General features: G+C 46.2%; 2 protein-coding genes across 2 annotated transcripts; both read left to right on the top strand.

The window, feature by feature from the left end:
- Nucleotides 1–329: 329 nt before the first annotated feature.
- LOC109514847 (trichohyalin) lies at nt 330–9,225 on the top strand. Its single transcript, XM_019868246.1, has 16 exons — nt 330–805; nt 1,104–1,164; nt 2,101–2,428; nt 2,512–2,608; nt 2,700–2,832; nt 3,026–3,123; nt 3,200–3,450; nt 3,666–3,769; nt 3,856–3,954; nt 4,052–6,841; nt 7,295–7,433; nt 7,504–7,609; nt 7,685–7,838; nt 7,951–8,098; nt 8,183–8,274; nt 8,434–9,225. The coding sequence occupies exons 1-16, from the start codon at nt 786–788 to the stop codon at nt 8,494–8,496; spliced, it is 4,683 nt and encodes a 1,560-aa protein (XP_019723805.1). The 5' UTR covers nt 330–785; the 3' UTR covers nt 8,497–9,225.
- A 2,470-nt stretch (nt 9,226–11,695) lies between these two features.
- Nucleotides 11,696–16,753, top strand: kcnj12b (potassium inwardly rectifying channel subfamily J member 12b). Its single transcript, XM_019868383.1, has 2 exons — nt 11,696–12,230; nt 15,182–16,753. The coding sequence occupies exon 2, from the start codon at nt 15,263–15,265 to the stop codon at nt 16,547–16,549; it is 1,287 nt and encodes a 428-aa protein (XP_019723942.1). The 5' UTR covers nt 11,696–12,230; nt 15,182–15,262; the 3' UTR covers nt 16,550–16,753.
- The last annotated feature ends 1,123 nt before the right edge of the window (nt 16,754–17,876 follow it).

Here is a 17,876-nt window from a genome sequence, read left to right on the forward strand (position 1 = left end):
TCAAGGTCTTCTTCTCTTCCTTCATTTAATTGTACACACACACACACACACACACACACACACACACACACACACACACGCACACACACACACACACACAAAGCAATTATCAAGGACCCGGAATACATTCTGTCAACTCAAATAATTTGCATGTGCTGCTGCATGATGTGAGGTTGACACGGATCGGAGTAAATAGTTAGATGATAATGATCTTGCATTCAGTTATTGGTCTTATTTTCACCCCCCCCCCAAAAAAAGAAAAAAACAACAACTACAACAACAACAAATGCAGCAATGGGATACTTTAATAGGTCACTTCCAGTGCTCGTAGAACACTAAATTAGATTAAACAGAAGTGAGTTCGTGTGATGTACCTCACTATTCAAGTGGATCAAGTAAAAAACAAAACAAAAAAAAACGACTGACCATAATATCATACATTTTGTGGACATTCAAAGGATTTTAAAGATGTGCCAAGTGACGGTGTGGTAATCCTGTTAATCTTTTGACCTCGTTCCTCAAAACTAATGGAGTTTGTCAACTGTCGAGGATTACACATGTCCGACACTTCTCCGCACTGCTTGTTTGTGATTTGCTCGCTCATTTTGTGAGCAATAGGACAGCTTTTTTTTTTTTTTTTTTGCAGGTGAATGAATAATTTAGCCAGGTCTCCCTTTGGCCTTCACATGTGGAACTTTATATATTTTTTTAATCATATTTATTTCCCCATTTTGCTGTAAAAAGTTGGATTTTCATTCAGGACATTCTTCAGATCCTCACTGAAAATGATGTCCAAGGCTCCAAGGTAAGAAACAAGTTGGCGTCACATTTTATAGCAAATAAATACATAAACAAATAACATTCAAGTAAATGACAAATTGTGCTGGCTTTTATGTGTTTGAATTCTTAAACGAAATGACTTTCCAGTGTGTCACTTTACTGCGGGTGGAAATTCCTTTCATCCACAATACTTGTCAGGGAGAAAAATTATTTGTCATGTTAGTTAGTTGATGTGAAACTGCGATTGAATACCTTTAACTTGGTCGGTCTGCCTTTACCCGTACTTGAAAAAGTTGACATGATCCACTTTGTTTGAATATTAGGTGGCCCGAGGTCCTGGTTAACAGTAAGATTCCTAAACCTGCACAAAAGAAGGGAGCAAAGGTAGGTTACCATTTTAACCTTGTAATGAAATCAACTTTTACAAGCACATTTCCAAATGTACCATGAAACTGAGTTGGCTCTTACAAATGAACAGTTTGGTCAGTAGGTTCAGTACACACATTTGCATGCTGACGCAACATTTGCTCATATGATGTTATTGCTTCATGGCATCGACTCAATTTCAAAGAAGACTTTTGTTTGGAGGTCAAGTGTCCAGACTCGACTGTCTCAGTAGGTGAGGCTGAGTCGACAGTGATTAATCTCCCTGTCTTTTCACAGCCTATTTGTGTGATTAACGTACTGCTATTGCGTGTGTGGTTGCACACACACGTGGGTGTGTGTGTGTCTATGATCACTGTGTTAGTCAGATGGCACTTAAGCAAATTAAGAGATCCTGTTGGGATTTAACAGTTTGCAACCGAGGTTACTGGATTGAGAAAGTCATTGAGTCCAATTTGGCGTGTGCGGCGCGCAGCATGTCTGGCATTTTCTACACAACACCACCAAGCATCACCACCAACAACAACAACCAAACAATTTCAGTTTTCTATCCTTACTTCTATTATTACAGAGTCCCATCATAAGTGTAAGTCAGTGTGGTTCTTTCTCCGTAACAGCAACACAGAAGAGGCCTCCCTTGGTCCCTTTGATGGACTGTTGTTATGGCGACGTCTCGTTTTGGGTGTCATCACATCAAAATGTGAACAGCAGCATGATGAAGAGGGCTGTTTAAATACACTCTATAGCCTGCATGGGTCAAAAGGGGCAAATTGGGTGAAATAGTCCAGCGAACGGTGGGTCCAAATGTGACCAAGCCAATGCTTGGTTATTTACACCCAATAATTCCCAATAGCTTTGTCTCTTTCCTGCATCATCAAAAGGAGGAACCAAGAAAATGTCGGAGGCCTATATCTGTCTCTTTTGTCTCTTTCAAAGGAAGCCTCATCATTAACAGCACCCGTATTTAGTCGAGGTAAACAGGCTGGCAGCAGTGCACCGAAAGCCACTTTAAATGGTGGAGGAAGGAGCGGCGGCGGCGGCGAGAAAGACTGTAAAGCTGGTGTCACTTTGAAAAGAAGCAGCCACCAAGGTCGCGGCGGTCACTGGGCCTCCAGGCCACCGTCGACTCGTCCATCCAGACCTGCTCTGCAGCTCTGCAGCAGCCGGAGCTTTTCATCCCTCGACACTTCTTCCCTCACTACCGTTCCCTTCATGAGGAGCAGTCACTCTCTCAACAGACTTGACCGGAGAGCTACCGCAGATGGTGATGTGCAGCAAATACACTTTAGTATTGGTAACGTGCGGTAGGCATTCCAAAAGAACTGACAGGTGGTATTTCCAAAACAGACTCTGATGCGGAAGCAAATTCTCCAGTAAGGAAGGAAACAAGGTCTGGAAATAAAATCCTCATTGGTGGAAAGTTGTCCTCTCAAGAGCCAGTCAGGTTCGTTGTTTTCGTATGTGGTCAATCGCTCGTAATGCAAAGTGATGTGCATTGCCTTGGTGAATTGAATTCATGTTTTTCATCATGGAAGGACTCATAAGGAGCTCTGCCATGAAGACAATGAGGAAAAGAAGCAAATGAGCAGCTCATGTGAGACGCTGAAATCATCTTTTGAGCTTTCTAGCACCAACTGTCCTCAACAAGACGACAGCGTCGAACAAGAGGTAAGCTTCACTTAAACACTTCAAGATGCAGTTAAAAACTTACACCTTGTCTGACACAAGCATGTTCGAGAGTACAGAATTCACCCGTTGTCGGAATTGTTGAAACTTGTCTGAGTTGTTCCCGATATATAAATGGTGCCAACGTCTCTTCTCATGAACGAAGATTTGTGGATGTTTTTCTATCTTTGTACAGAGCAAAGGCAGGGATCACTCACTGTTCACAACAAGGATAAGACGCAATTTGATCCAAACTGTGATGAAAAATGTGAGCTCCGCACCTGTTGCTGCAAGGTAAACGATTTACACTCGCATGACTTTACCTCTTGTTTTCCATCCCAAAACGATAAAGAAAATATTTTCCTCACAGCACCCAACTGCAACTAAATAATAAGGACGATCCTGAATCGGGCCACCAAAACAACCGCTTGCAAGAGGACGCATGCCGTGAAGGTGCCGAGGACCCGGAGAAACCAAAAGAAGAAGAAAGCCAACGGCAGCAAAAGATGGCTGAAACATCCGCCGCTATAAGCTCTGCATCGTCTCCCAGCCCGTCGCCCACCTCCTCACCCCGCACCGATTCGCCGTCTCATTTCAGTCCGACACGGCAGGCGGGAGAAGGTACCGAAACACCGAACATCAACGATCTGTTGGTTTTTCTGATCACCTCTTCCCAAGGAGGTTTTTGTCTGGCTTGCTTTGCGTTTAGTTGCAAATTCCTGCATCCATCTTCAAATGTTATGATGGCGTGGTAATTCCTCTAATGATTATCTCGCTGAAATTAGGTGAGCAAGCGTCGTCATAAAACGTTTCGGATTTCATGACTTTCCATGCAGTGGCCTCTCCATATTCACCGTCACGTGCGATGCTGTCAAAAGAAGACGGTTCTGATCAAGAGTGTCGTCCTTCTGAGTCCGAAAGAGGGCAACTTGTCCAAGAGGTGAGGCGGACTGAAGCCAATTTATCAAAAAAAAAAAATAATAATTGTACGTGCTCATTGATTTGGGCGCTTGTTTGCGTCTACAGCTGGGCCAGACACAGAAGGAACTGTCTCGGCTTCAGCAACTCAACAGAAAACTGCAACATGAACTCCAGCAAGAAAGGGAGAGTCATTTAAGAGAAAAGGTTATTCAAGTTCATGGATGGGATATACAGTTTTTGTTACATTTTGTCTTGAGCAGAACTGCATACAATTGTCATTTCTTTTTTTTTTACATTGCAGAATGATCTTCTATTCAATTCCAACTTGCCATCGGAGCCAGCTTCGACGCTGCGCCGACTACACGAGACGAACCATCAACTCCGTGTCGAGTTGGAGGCACAAAAGAGAATGCAGGAGGAAGCCAGGGAAGCCGAACTACGTCAGAGAGTCGACCTCTTAGCTCAACAAGCCCAGCTGCTTGTGACAGGGGACGCGACCGCGCTCGCTCAGGCCCGTTTAGAGCAAGAACGCAGATGGTTCCACGAGCAGCAGATGGAGTGGCGACGTTCCGTCACCTCTTTGAAGACCCAGCTGAGCTTCAGCGAAGAAAAGAGGAAAGAGTCGGAGCTGCGCACGACACGGCTACAGGAGGAGTCGTACGGTCACCGGGCCGTCCGGGAGGAGGCCGAGGAGCTGAGGAAGGCTCTCCGAGAGGCCGCGACGCAACTCCGCACCACTGAAGAGGCACAAGCTCAAAAAGAGTCTCTCCTGCAGAAGCATCTCACGCTCCTTCAAGCGAGCCAGGGCCGAGAACGTCAACGTTTGTCAGCCAGTTTGGCCAGCGCGGAGCAACACTCGCGAGAACTTCAGGAGAGACTGGATGGAGCCGAGCGGCGAGTCGACAGCCTGAATAAAGCGCAAATGTGGTGCAGGGACCTTGAAGACACCCGACAACAACTCCAAGAGGAGTTAGCTTCCTCACGGGCCGCTGAGCAAAAGTATCGAGACGAAAAAGAGCAGACGGAGCAACAATGTCAAGAGCTGCGGGATCACGTGGCGGAGGCACAGGGGGAAATAAGTCGGCTGCAGGGTTGTTTGAAAACCCTCGAGACGCACTACCGGGACCTTCAACATTCATATGAGAGTATCTCAGAGGAACTGCTGGCGGTTTTGGAGAAGGCGCAGCAGAGGGAGGCCGAGGCTGAGGAAATGCGAGATGGCTTTGAGAGGCTCCTCGACACCAAGGAGCGAGAGCTGAACGAGGTGTTGCTCAAGATGGAAGTCTTAGGTAATAGCCTGGAGGAGAAGGAGGCGCAATTCAACGAAATGCTCAAGGTTTGCACCTGTGCCTCTTCTCACGTGGAGGATGAGTCTTTGGAGGCGGAGCCGCACACGGAAGTGATGGCGGAGGAGCCCCATTTAAAAGACGACGGCGGGTCAGAGGAAAGAGGCACGTTCTCTGTTCAGAACAGCCCTCGTCACGCAAGAGTCCGCTCCCACTCGCTCGGCCCATCGCATCAGTACATCATCGCTTCAGGAGATGACCCGCAGCGCTTTACAACAGCGATCCAGCTACTTGAAACAAAACTCTTTGTCACAGAGGAGAAGCTAAGGGAAATCACCGAACGGCTGGAGGAACACCGGGATCACAAAACCTGCCCGCACCCCCATCTTGACTCCCGGCTCGCTCCAAGCCGAGGCTCAGCCCGGCATCTCGCTCTGCTGCTTCACAGCCGGGCCGAGCAGAGCCAGCGCTTTGCTCAGGAGACGGAAAACCTTTGCGGGCTTTTGGCCGGTCGCTTTCAGTTTGCGCTAAACGTCATACGAAACTGCCGGGAGAGAATTCAAACAAGCGCCGGCATCGAATTGACGGATTTCGTGGACAGACTGTCGGCTGTCGAGACGTGTCTTCGGCAAGGACAGAACGATGCAGAAAAACAACAACGTGCGTCGTTTCGTGCCTCCAAAGTGGAGGACGAAAGCCCCGATGATGTTTTGGCTGGAACTGACCGTAGCATTGATGCAGAGGTTGAACTCGCTGGCACGGCACGTTCAGAGGACATCATGACTGTTGGGGTGTGTTTGATGAGAGAATTAGTTATCGTTGAAAAAATACTGGCAGCCCTTAAGAAACCAAATGAGCAATTCCAATTTCTAGTGGCAAGAGAAGATGGGATGACTCTTGCACACAGGTACCAAGTCATCACCTCGCAAATATTAAGCTTAAAAAAGACTCCGTTAGAGGAAGGGGGCGCCGGAGAGGACCACCAAATCATCATGAGAGCCTGCACCGAAGCAGAGTTAATCTATGCCGCCTTTAAAATCCAGCAACAATATCCGAAAGGTCCCGCAGACTCCAGTCACCCGACGTTTGTTTCGTATGAAGAGCGGGAGACGGGAAAGGACGCGGTATTCGAGAAAACGGCAACATCGCTTCAACCTGAGGACATCCGGGATGAGAAAAGGCCGCCGTGGTTCGAGCGACTTCTCGCGAGGCTGCAAAGAAGAGCGAAAGTCATGTGGCTGCTGAGTCAGGAGGTCACGTGTATGGAGGAAAACTGGGAACCCGCTTCTGGAGTGGACACCGGGTGGATGCTGGAGCAAGCAAAGTTGGTTTATTTGTCCGACAGGCTGTACTTAGATTTGGAGCAGGAGCAGCGGCGCTGCGTCATGTTGCAGGACAACCTGCAGGCTTTGCGCAAACAGCGGGACGCCTCATTAACGGATGAGCGGCGGGCTTTTCAACACACCTTATGCGAACTGCGGGAGGACAACAGAGCACTGCGAGAGGAACTGGAGCACGCCGAGGAACAGATCATATCCATGGAGACCGGAAACCAGAGACTTCAGGAAAACAAGCAGAGAATTGAGGACTACCACAAGGAAAGGCTGCAAAAACTACAAGCAGAGTTTCAAATGAAGATGAAGGAACGGCAGAAAATCCATCGAGCGGCGATGAAACGTTTGAATCAACCCGGCATGAAAGACTCGGTTTCCAAAGAAGAACACGCTGCAAACTTGAAAGATAATGGCGATGCATCCCCAACAGAGCAGCAAGAAGTCGGCCCGAATGACGTGAACACTCATCAGGTAAAAATAAAATGCAGCTGAAACATGCTGAACAAGTCTTTGCAGCGGGTTAATACTGATGAGAAAAAAGTGAGGAAAAAAAAAAAAGGACACATTTGTAAACTGCGGCATCCAAGCCCTTCCGAATATTTTGACTCCCTCATTTAATATGCTGCAGTTTCTCCGTATGTCGGAAAGGTTTCGGGACGAGCATCACAAAATCTCAACGACAGTATCTTGATGTTCGCTTATCGGATATCGTGAGCAGGGGCGCTGTCCTCCTAAAGTCTCACCTCTTCTCGCGCACGGAATGAGACAAATGGCTCGGGGGGATGTCTTTGCAGACATGCTGCTTTCTCTCACAGGCGTCCTGAAACCTTTCTGACAAACTTCATATTCCTATTTTATTCGTTTCCAGTAACTGCGTACTCTTCGTGCCACACGTTTGTCCACATGACATCCCCTTCACTTTAGGTCTTTTGTGGCGGGCCTTTGGAGGAAATGCACAGGAAGTCGATAGCGGAGCTGCAGCGGCAGCATGACAAACAGGTGGAGGAACTTCTACAGGAAAAGGAGCGGCTGATGCAGGAAGAGACAGCTGCCACGTTAGCATGTAAACAATCCATGACTTTTGAATTGGATCTATCCATCGATCTATATCTATCTATCGATCGATCTTCCAGCCATTACTGCAATGAGGAGAGCCCATAAAGATGACCTGGAGAACGTTCGAGAGCCACAGCACGTCTTGGAGAATGATGACATCACACAGATCCACAGTGACTATCAGTAAGTGGCTGTGAGAGACAACATCTGGGAAATGGTTCTGTTCTCTCTCGCTCTCTCTCTTTTGTTTATCTGCAGAAAGGCGATGGAATCACTGAGTAAGGAGCTGGAGGAGTTGTCGTTTCAACACACTCAAAAATGCCTCGAGAACTCGAAACTGAGAGCCGAGCTGCAGTTTGAGAGAAAATCCATCTGGAAGCAGAGAGAAAGTCCAGAGAGGAAACCGGAGCAGGTCTGTACTAGCAAATGTGGGATTTGCGTTTTTCGTAGTCCAGTGGAGGGGAGAAATGTTTTTTTTAAGATATGAGCCATCATTCGGAAATTTTTTTTTTGCTTTGTGACAGGATAAAATGCACACCCTCAGCCAGAGCAAGATGAAGGACTTTTCTAAAAACAACCACAATGAACCCCATCAGGATGTCACGGCCCAAAGTCAAGATGTCAGGTTTGCTACTCTGCCTTCTGGTAAAGTTGCACCTGGAGAGAAAAATGGTAAGAGAATGCTAACTTGTACGGCTAACCCCTCATTAACGATTAATCATGCAATGAAGTGGTCCATTCGAATATAATTTTCAGATGTCAACGCAGTGAATTCAAGCCATGCTGCATTGGTGAAGAAAAGTGACAAACCGTCTCTCCTACGTCGGCTTAGAGCACTCAGGTCAAAGGTAAATTCGGATGACGCGCTACGTGGCATAGCTACAATAAAATTAGCCAGTAAGAAAAAGAAACACGTTACAATATTGAAATCCCGCCCCCATTACTCTTTTTTTTTTTTCCCTTCATTCACTGACTGATTCAAAATATATATTTTGATTGCCTTGCAGAGTTTGAAAGAAGGTATCTCTGGCCCAGAAAGGATGAAGCTGCTTGATTCAACAGAAAAATAAAACTGCGCTGAACATATTTTGCCACTAGATGTGGCAAATTGGGTTGCCTCACCGGAGGCCAACTTGCAATACAGAACTGATACCACAGCAGGTCACTATCAGCCCGACATAAATCTGATGTATGACAAATAGCCTCAGGTAACCCTCACTTGCACTGTACACACACGTCTATCGAAATTCTGCCTTCACAAAGACGATTTGATTGTTTGGAGCTGCGGCTGGAATGTGGCAACGGCAGCTGTGATGATTTGGGATCCGCTTTACAATCATTCACAAGTGCAGAGCTCTCGTAAATTTGGATGTTGTGAATCGCGGTGCCCTTGCAGAGGTCTTGCTCTTGAATGTTGCTCACTTCCTCGGAGTCACATTACTCAAGAGGAACATCGCACCTCATTAAACCCCGCGCTCCTTTCCTGTGACCCCAACGTGAGGAGCTCTCGTCATGTGAGGCAAACATTTTCAAAAGAGCAACACTCGTCGCTAATGCCACCTATCGTCGGCAAGGCTGCGCCGGTGGTCTTTTCGAGCTTCAAGTAACATTCACACCAACCATGTCTTTCTTTTTTTTTTTTAACGCATTTTATACAGTTACACAATTTGTCTAGAACTGAAAATAGTTAGGTGCAAGGCGATATATTTGATCAAAAATAACAACAACTACAACGTGCTGGCTATCTTGGGAACGTGACCTCATCAGACATGGAGGAGGACGCTGAAATGTTCAATAAAGAGCAGGAGGAGGCATCGCAACCTACACAAGATGAGGAAGATGAACTTGCTTTTGTGTTTTCATTTAGTTGCAACATCTCCAATAGGAGAGGAAAACGTCAAATTCCTAAATATCAGTTAGTTCATAAGCTTCGCTAAAAAGTCTTACTTTTTTTTTCCACACATGCCCATCTCTGAACACTTTACTTTGCGGTCTTTTGTTTACTTGGAATGTGGGAGGAAACCGGAGTAACCCGGAGAAAATCCACGGAGGCACGGGCAGAACGTGCAAACTCAACACAGGAAGGCCGGAGCCAGAATCGAACCCTGCACCTCTGCACTGTGAGGCCGGCGTGCGAACCAGTCGTTCACCGTGCCGCCTTATTTGCATATGTACTTTTGAGTTTTATTGTGGTTGAAATTCGCAGTGGCATAGACCTGCACTGCATCATACTGAAAACATTTTTTTTTTAATATCTAGATTCTGTCATGTATCTAAATTAGATAAATGATGCAGTGCAGCAGCCACAAAGTTCAGTTTTCTGGTCATGGAATAATCATCCTCAACCTTGCTTATTTTATTTCTTTTGACATTTACACTTTGATGGAAACCTAAGTGATGCCTATTCCTATTGGCAAAAGGAGAACCCAACGCAAAGCTGTTTTACTGCATTCCCAGCGCGTGTGCGTGACATCACGCTGTGCGCACGGTCCCGTGGGATTCCTTCTGAGCTGAGCTGGCCCACAAAAGCTCCCCCAGCCTCATGACTGATCATTGGCCGATGCAAAACCCACCAGCGCACAGGTGCACCTGCACAGGCTACAAAAATAAATGTCCTATTTAGTCATGCAAAGATCAATGACTGCAACCAGCAACAACACCGGAGCACACCCGAGTTACGTGGCCACCAAAAGGTTGAGTTTACAGACCCGTGAGGAGCATAGACAGGCGAGGACTTGACACGGGCGTGTGTCCCGCATGCATCCTCTGTGATGGAAGCAACATTTTGTCAGTGTTTCCATGACGATGGATGGAAATCCCACAATGGTCACCAGAGGCAAAAATACAATTGGCAGGATCCAACATGAGTTTACCATCGCCAACCTCAGCTTGGAGGACGATGAGGCTGATGAATATTTGTGGAAGTGTCGTCAATGAGCCAGCTCCCTCAAAAGGCAAACAATATAAAAACGAAGGGTCCCCGCCCCCCCAAGCACTCTGATAGCCAAATAAACATAAAAATATTGTCGTCTGTATTTATAGCCATCATTTGTAGACTTGAACCTCATAACCGTGAAGCAAATCCGCAAACCACGATCCTACTACAGTGCCTCGTTCAGAAATTCAACCAATTAATTCTGTTTTTGGGCTAAGCATTTAGGGTCCTTTTCCTGTTGGAGGCCAAGTGTTCTGACAGGTTGGACTCGAGACTACCTTGACAGTCTTGAGATTTCAACTTAACTGTGCCAGGTGTAGCAAAGCAGCCCCAGAAGAGAGCCGAGGGTCTTCGTTTAAGAAACACGCTGAAACAATGTAGCCAATGCGGGCTTAAATCGTCATCTTAATTTGTCACTGTCCAAAAATTCACATGAAGTGCCTAGAGAGTGCATAAAATAGAACAATAGCCAAAAAAAAAAAAAAAAAGAAGTACGGAGACACCCGGCAACAAAATATGACCAGCATGAGATCTGCTCAGATGGGCCTTAACAGATGGTTCTAGTCTTATGTAATCGTTGTATACCTGCCATATGAACCCGACCACAAACAATGCTACTCACCACTAAAACATAAAACCAAATCCCCTCACACAGGTTCAAATTACAACATGGCCTAACACTGCGGATGTCGCAGGGCTGCGCATGCTGTTGACTTGAAAGGTGATCAGAATGTGATCAAATGTAGCCCAAATCCCAAGCGGGGTCCAGGCTGGCCCACTTTGCAGACTTTAAATAACTTGCAGGGTGCGTTCCGCTGGCTGTTACCCCCGCATCGGATCTGCCATATATTCAGCGGATTCGTAACCTATTTACATTGGAGAGCATCACTTACACAAGCCTACTTTAATTTTAGATCACCCGTACGAAGCAGGACTATTGTTTGGGACAGATTCCGATCTTAAAATTGACACTCACAGTTGTCTGGAATTTGGCAGATGTTGCATTGCACCCGCAAGCACACATACATACAATGGTGTATGACCGCCTCCCTCCGCTGAATGTGGGTCAGGCCAGCGGTGGATCTTCTGCTCCTTAAACTAGCGTGTGAAATTTACCAAGTACTGAGGAAATTTCCAAATCTGATCACTTTTTGCTTCCTCACAAACAGGGAGAATTAAGATCTCAACTCAAGAATGAGTGAATGTATTTAGAAAAAAAGTCTCTGCTTCACTTCAGAGGGTCATTAATATAGTTGTCCAATTCAACAAAATCAACAAACTTAACCTACTTGACCCCAATCAAATCTAGTGGAATAATTTCTGAGGTCTTCGGCGCACATTCATCTTGTCTAAGCTATTAAGTATTTTTGACCGGTGCCGCACTTGGTAAAGCAAGACTGCGCTGTCTCCAAATGCCAAGTATGTACTATGACACAGTGGAAGGGAGGGAAGGGAGGGCTGAGCGGTGCGCATTAGTTCTGTAGATGTGGGATACGGAGCAGGATCTTCAGCAAAACCGGCAGACGTAAGCAGAGATACTCACAAAGTGTTGCAGACGTGTGGAAGAAGATGACAGATGAGGAGGGTTGCAAGCAGTAACTCGCTCGCGGACTTTTGGTTGGAATGCTGTCCTCGGTGACCAGAGCAAGAGGAACAGGTGCATTCAAACTTGTGGAGATGAATGTGTGGTGCGGCGATGCACTTTTTTGCCTCACGAGGATAGAGTGGTTCTACCCATAAAAAGAAGAACCAACGAGGAAGCCCCCCCGACACCCCCCCGGGGAAATATGCAGTAGTTTGGTTAAAAGACGGAAAGTTCTGGAAGTGAAAAAAGACAGCAGGAAGATCAACATTTAATCAGCAAACACGGTAAGTAGCCTCCACATTTTGAATTCATATATTCATGACGGCGCAGGATTAAATGATTTTCTGCTCCGGCATTAAGATCACAGCAGCAGCAGGCGGACGGTTATTATAGCATATATTAGATAATAGTGCGCCTCGGGCACTCATCCTCATCATCCTGACGCCTAGCAACTAGAGCGGTGTGAGGATGCCAGTGTGAAGTCACTCAAATAGACACACATTTCGTACACGAACACAACTTGGTAATGCGTTTCAACGAACTTTACTGCGCCAACGTGCAAACGTATTATTGTCCTGCATTTGCTTGTCACACCATCCCTTTTCTTGTTCGGGGTCACGGGAAGCTGGACCCTATTGGAGCTGGCTGTGTGTGAGAGGTGTGAGGTACAACTAAGATTGGACAAACAACTCTTCACAATTTGTCTGCGGTAAACCTGACATGCAAGTCCTTGGAATGCGGGAGAAAATCTTGGGGAGATCGTGCGAATCTCAAACCTCAGCATTGCGAGGCGAAATGCGCTCATTGCCAGAACATCACGCCGCCTACTTGTGGTTCCTGGGAACAAAATCAATCCGTACCCAACCAGGAAACCTTTTTAGATTTCACTCGAAGGACAACATGGTTGTGAGCACCTGGCGCACAGTCTCTGTCCTCGGAACATTGAAATGATGGAACCCAAACTTCACCAAAAATACGATAAAATGGGCAACCAATACCTAATTAACGACTTAACTGCTTAAGGGCTATGATCAAAGACGAAGATAATACAGTACACTGGTATGATTCACTTGGAATCAAAGGGTGTAGTCCAACCCCTGACTGATGAGCCGGCCATCCGCATACTGCGGCATCAATGTCCATACCGTTCATTTTAGACTTGAACAAAGTGCCAGGAAATAACCAAATGATAGCCAAAGCAATGTGCTTGCAGCGAACTGCCAAGCGGCGGGTCATTTTGCACTGACCCAGTTAGAGTCATGTCCCCCGCTGGGTCCCTGCAGCTTGACGGGGTCAAGTTTTGGTGACGTCAAATGAATGCAATTTCCCTGGAAGGCCAAGACAGGTAGCCTGTGACTTAATCTTATAACGCCAGTTTAGTCTACATTAACATAAATGACTTTTGTGTCCTAAACTTTCAATTTCATGCTTCCCTGACTTTTAATTTTGCGACTGCCCAATTATGACCAAACAGCAGAGAAGTAATAACATTAGCCTAAATCCTTTATCAGGAAGCGGCGGGGCAGAACTGTCTGATTGACGCAAGCCAATCAGCGCAAAAAAAAAAAAGAACAACTGACAATGAATGATATCAACTCAAGTGTATTTATAGAGCACTTTAAAACAGCCACCGGTGTATATAAAGTGCTATATATGGAGCAAAAAGAACCCATACAACAACAAACAATGAGGCAATAAATTAATAATGAAGATGCCTCTGAGACTCCTTTTAGTTCTTGGTACCTCTAATTGTGTCTGGTCTGCAGACCCGAGGCACTGGGCAGGTGCGTAAGGGCGGAGGAGCTCAGAGAGGTAAGGTGGGGCGAATCCATTTCAAGATTTGAAAACAAATAATAGGATCCTAAAAAGAACTCTCAAATGTATTGAGAGCCAGTGAAGGGGTGCCAGAATAGAAGTTATGTGCTCCCTCTTACGAGTATCAGTCAAGGGCTGAGCAGCAGCATTCTGGACCAACTGGAGATGCTTAATGGAGGATTGGCTGACTCCAAAGTAAAGTGCATTACAGCCATCCAACCGAGATGTGACGAAGGAACGAATTATTGTTTCAAAGTGCTCTTGAGGAAGAGCGGTGTTAGTAATCGAATGAAATGTATCACAATACGGCTATTGAAAAGAACAAAGTGTACACTTGAATATTCACTTACAAGTCTCTGGCAATTTCTTCTTCTCTCAAAATACTTGCATGAAGTTTGCGTTTGAAGTTTTGGTGTGCTCTCTTTTTTTCCCAAGCCACAGTGTCTTCCAGCACACCCTCACATGGGAATCACACGGCATCATCAGTGGCTCCGGTCCAATACTTAGGCCAGCTGTGAGAAACAGACGATACGTCACATAAAGTGGCAGCGCATTCGATTAGATGGCTATTTCTGTACCTTGTTCAACAGAAAACCATATTTTGTATCACCGAAGTGAAGGTAACTTTATTTTCCATGTGTATCACACTTTCCCATCTCGACTGGTACTCCGGTATGCATCCATCTTCTGAAGGATTGATCGATTGCTACAAACACAAATACTGTTACTGAGGGAGCCGCTCGGGAACCTAGATTGTGAAATCATCGTCGACCATCATATGCATACAGAATAGAGCTGAAGATATTTGAGGGAAGGAACCATATTTGGTACATCATGTGTTGTGTGCTCAAAAATTTAAATTGTGACCAAGTGTGAGTACGAGCGCAGACGGTTTTTCGTCTCTGTGTGTCCTGCGATTGGCTGGCAAACGGTGTCCCTGCCTACTGCCCGAAGACGGCTGGGATGGGCTCTGGCACACCCGCGACCCTTGTGAGGATTAGCGGATTTAGAAAATGAGCTTGAAACGCTGAAAAAAAACAAAAAAAAACTCATGGCCATGGGATTTGGGGGTGCACGTGATCTTTATATTTAATTGCGATTTGGATTATGAGACAGTCTTCAAATAAATTCTTCCTCGAAAGTGGTACCTGGGTCTCAAAATCAGAATTACAACCATTCCTCTTTATTGACCAAGAATAGGAGGAATCCGGAATTGGAATCACTTTAGTACTATCGTTAAAAAAAAGACGCAATGACAAATACACATTTAGGTCGGATAGATGCAATATGAAGTGTGCGATAGTGGAATTAAAAGGCTGTAGAAAATATACAAGGCTTGATATGCGGCGTGATAACCGTCTCGGTTTGCAATGTTGATTTTCGACTTTTCCCCATTAAGGGTTAACATTTTTCTTTCCAGAGAGCCTTCAGTCTGCGTTGGACGGAGCTCAGCCTGTCGTGTATGTGTCAGCCTGATCGCGTGAAGCCACGTTGCTGAGGCATGAACGTGGGAAGGGCCCACCAGCACAGTTTCTTATCGTGTGAAGAGGAAGGCCTGAGACTGACCGGCATGCCTGCCGTGGGGAGCTTCGGCAATGGCAAGATCCACACCAGACGCCAACGCTACGGCCGCTTCGTCAGCAAGACGGGCCAGTGCAACATTCACTTCTCAAACATGGACGACAAGTCGAGTCGTTACATCTCGGACATGTTCACCACTTGCGTGGACATACGCTGGCGCTACATGTTCCTGATCTTCAGCCTGGTGTTTGTGGTGTCCTGGCTGATGTTCGGCCTCGCCTTCTGGGTCATCGGCCTCCTGCACGGCGACATGGAGCTTCCCGCCGAGGATGAAAGTTTCATTCCGTGCGTCACCAAGGTGAACACCTTCGTGGCCGCTTTTCTGTTCTCCATCGAGACGCAGACCACCATCGGGTACGGAGCCCGCTGCGTGACAGAGGAATGTCCCGCCGCCGTCTTCATGGTGGTCTTTCAGTCGATCGTGGGCTGCGTCATCGACGCCTTCATGATTGGTGCCATTATGGCGAAGATGGCGAGGCCTAAAAAGCGAGCAGAGACTCTCCTGTTCAGCCGCAACGCCGTCATCGCCATGCGCGACGGAAAGTTGTGCCTCATGTTTCGGGTGGCCAATCTGAGAAAAAGCCATATCGTGGAAGCTCACGTCCGAGCCCAGATGGTCAAGCCTCGTTACACGGAGGAAGGCGAGTACATCCCCCTGGATCAGATCGACATGAACGTCGGCTACGACAGAGGCACCGACCGCCTCTTTCTGGTCGCGCCCATCACCGTCATCCACGAGATCGATGAAGAAAGTCCTCTGTTCGGCATCAGCAAACAGGATCTGGAGACGGCGGACTTTGAGATTGTCATCATACTGGAAGGTTTGGTGGAAGCCACCGCCATGACGACGCAGGCGCGCAGTTCCTACCTGTCGTCAGAGATCCTTTGGGGTCACCGATTTGAGCCGCTCATCTTTGAGGAGAAGAGCCAGTACAGAATCGATTACGCCTTCTTTCACAAGACCTTCGAGGTACCGTCCACCCCGAGGTGCAGCGCCAGGGACATGGAGGACAGGAAGTTCCCAAGGTCAGGCGCTAACTCCTTTTGCTATGAGAATGAGCTGGCTTTCATCGGCAGGGACGAGGAGGATGAGGAGGAGGCGGACTTTGACAAAGACGAAGACAGACAGTGTTCCACGGCGCTCCTGGATGAGCAAAGCACATCTGAACGTGATCAGAAATCATCCAGTGTAGAATCGGAGATTTGAACTTGACATTTACAGAAATTCAGTGTATCACTTTGAAGAGAAAAATGACTCTAAAGACACTACAAAAATTATTTAGAGGATCGTTGCGTGCATGACTGAAAATTGGTAAAAAAAAAAAAAAAGAAAGAAGGGGAGGGGTTGCAAAAATTGGAGAATTTCCAAAATGGAAAACTTATTTAATGGGAATTTATGTGAATACTAGGGGAAAAGAAAATAAGGAATTTACAAAACTGTAGGTTGGAACTGAACATGAAACATAACACGATGCAACCATGGCAGATGCATGACAAGGCAGTGTTTCAAAAATCGATTGAACCATTTATGTTTTTCCAATTGTTTGTGCATAGTAACAGAGGAAATAATCTATTGTCTAATCAATACTGTCAATACATTGTAGCAGATGGCAGTGCGGCTACGGGAGAAGCAAATAAATGTTTACGCCCCATTCCTCTGAAGGCCAATCATTATGTTGCTCCCGTTCATGTGAACCGTGGTTGGAGCATCGAATAGAGTAGCAGTGTGTTCTGCATGATTCCGTCATTGGCGGCAACCCTGAACCAAAAGAGCGACGGTGTAAAAGAGTGTGGCAAGAGTGCATGGGGCTTTTTTTTCCTGCTGTTTTATTCGTGACAACTGCATACTTTCTGTAGCTCACCTCTAGACATCGGAGGCACGTGGTGCGGCTTAATCCATATTGGGGGAACAGTGGACTCACTTGAATGACAAACGCCGGTGCTCCTTGCGGCTTTAAGGTAACCGTAGTATAGAAAGGAGACTAAGAAGCGCAAACAGCGACGACTCGGCGAGCAAAGGCCATAACGAAGCACGGTGGCAATTACAGTGAAGCATTAGCAACTGGAGGGGAAAAAAATGGAAACATACAAAGTGCTTTGTGAGCCCAGTGACGATTGGGATTCAATCAACGTGTAAGTTGAGCGGTTCGTAGTTTTCAGTGGATAGCTGAATAGCTCTACTTTACGAACGGCAAAAGGAGAGATGGAATCCTTTGAATGCCGTTAGACGTCTGCACCTCAGCACGTTCGAGAGCACAACACCTTTTATCGATAATAAAACACTTCCTGTTTCCTTCAGCCAACCTTCTTCCGCTAATAAAACACTTCCTGTTTCCTTCAGCCAATCAGACGCTCTCAACATAAACATCTTTAAGAAAATATCAAAGAGAATATAATTTAGGTAACTTTAACATCACAGACAATACTGTAATGGTCAAACATAAAATGATAATAATTAACAATTTAACAAAAGCTTACAAATGTATCGCTTTGCGAAATAATGGAAACACCCGTCAAATAGTCATGCCCTGTAA

Source organism: Hippocampus comes, unplaced genomic scaffold, assembly GCF_001891065.2.
Source record: "Hippocampus comes isolate QL1 unplaced genomic scaffold, H_comes_QL1_v1.1 scaffold314, whole genome shotgun sequence".
Lineage (NCBI taxonomy): Eukaryota > Metazoa > Chordata > Actinopteri > Syngnathiformes > Syngnathidae > Hippocampus > Hippocampus comes.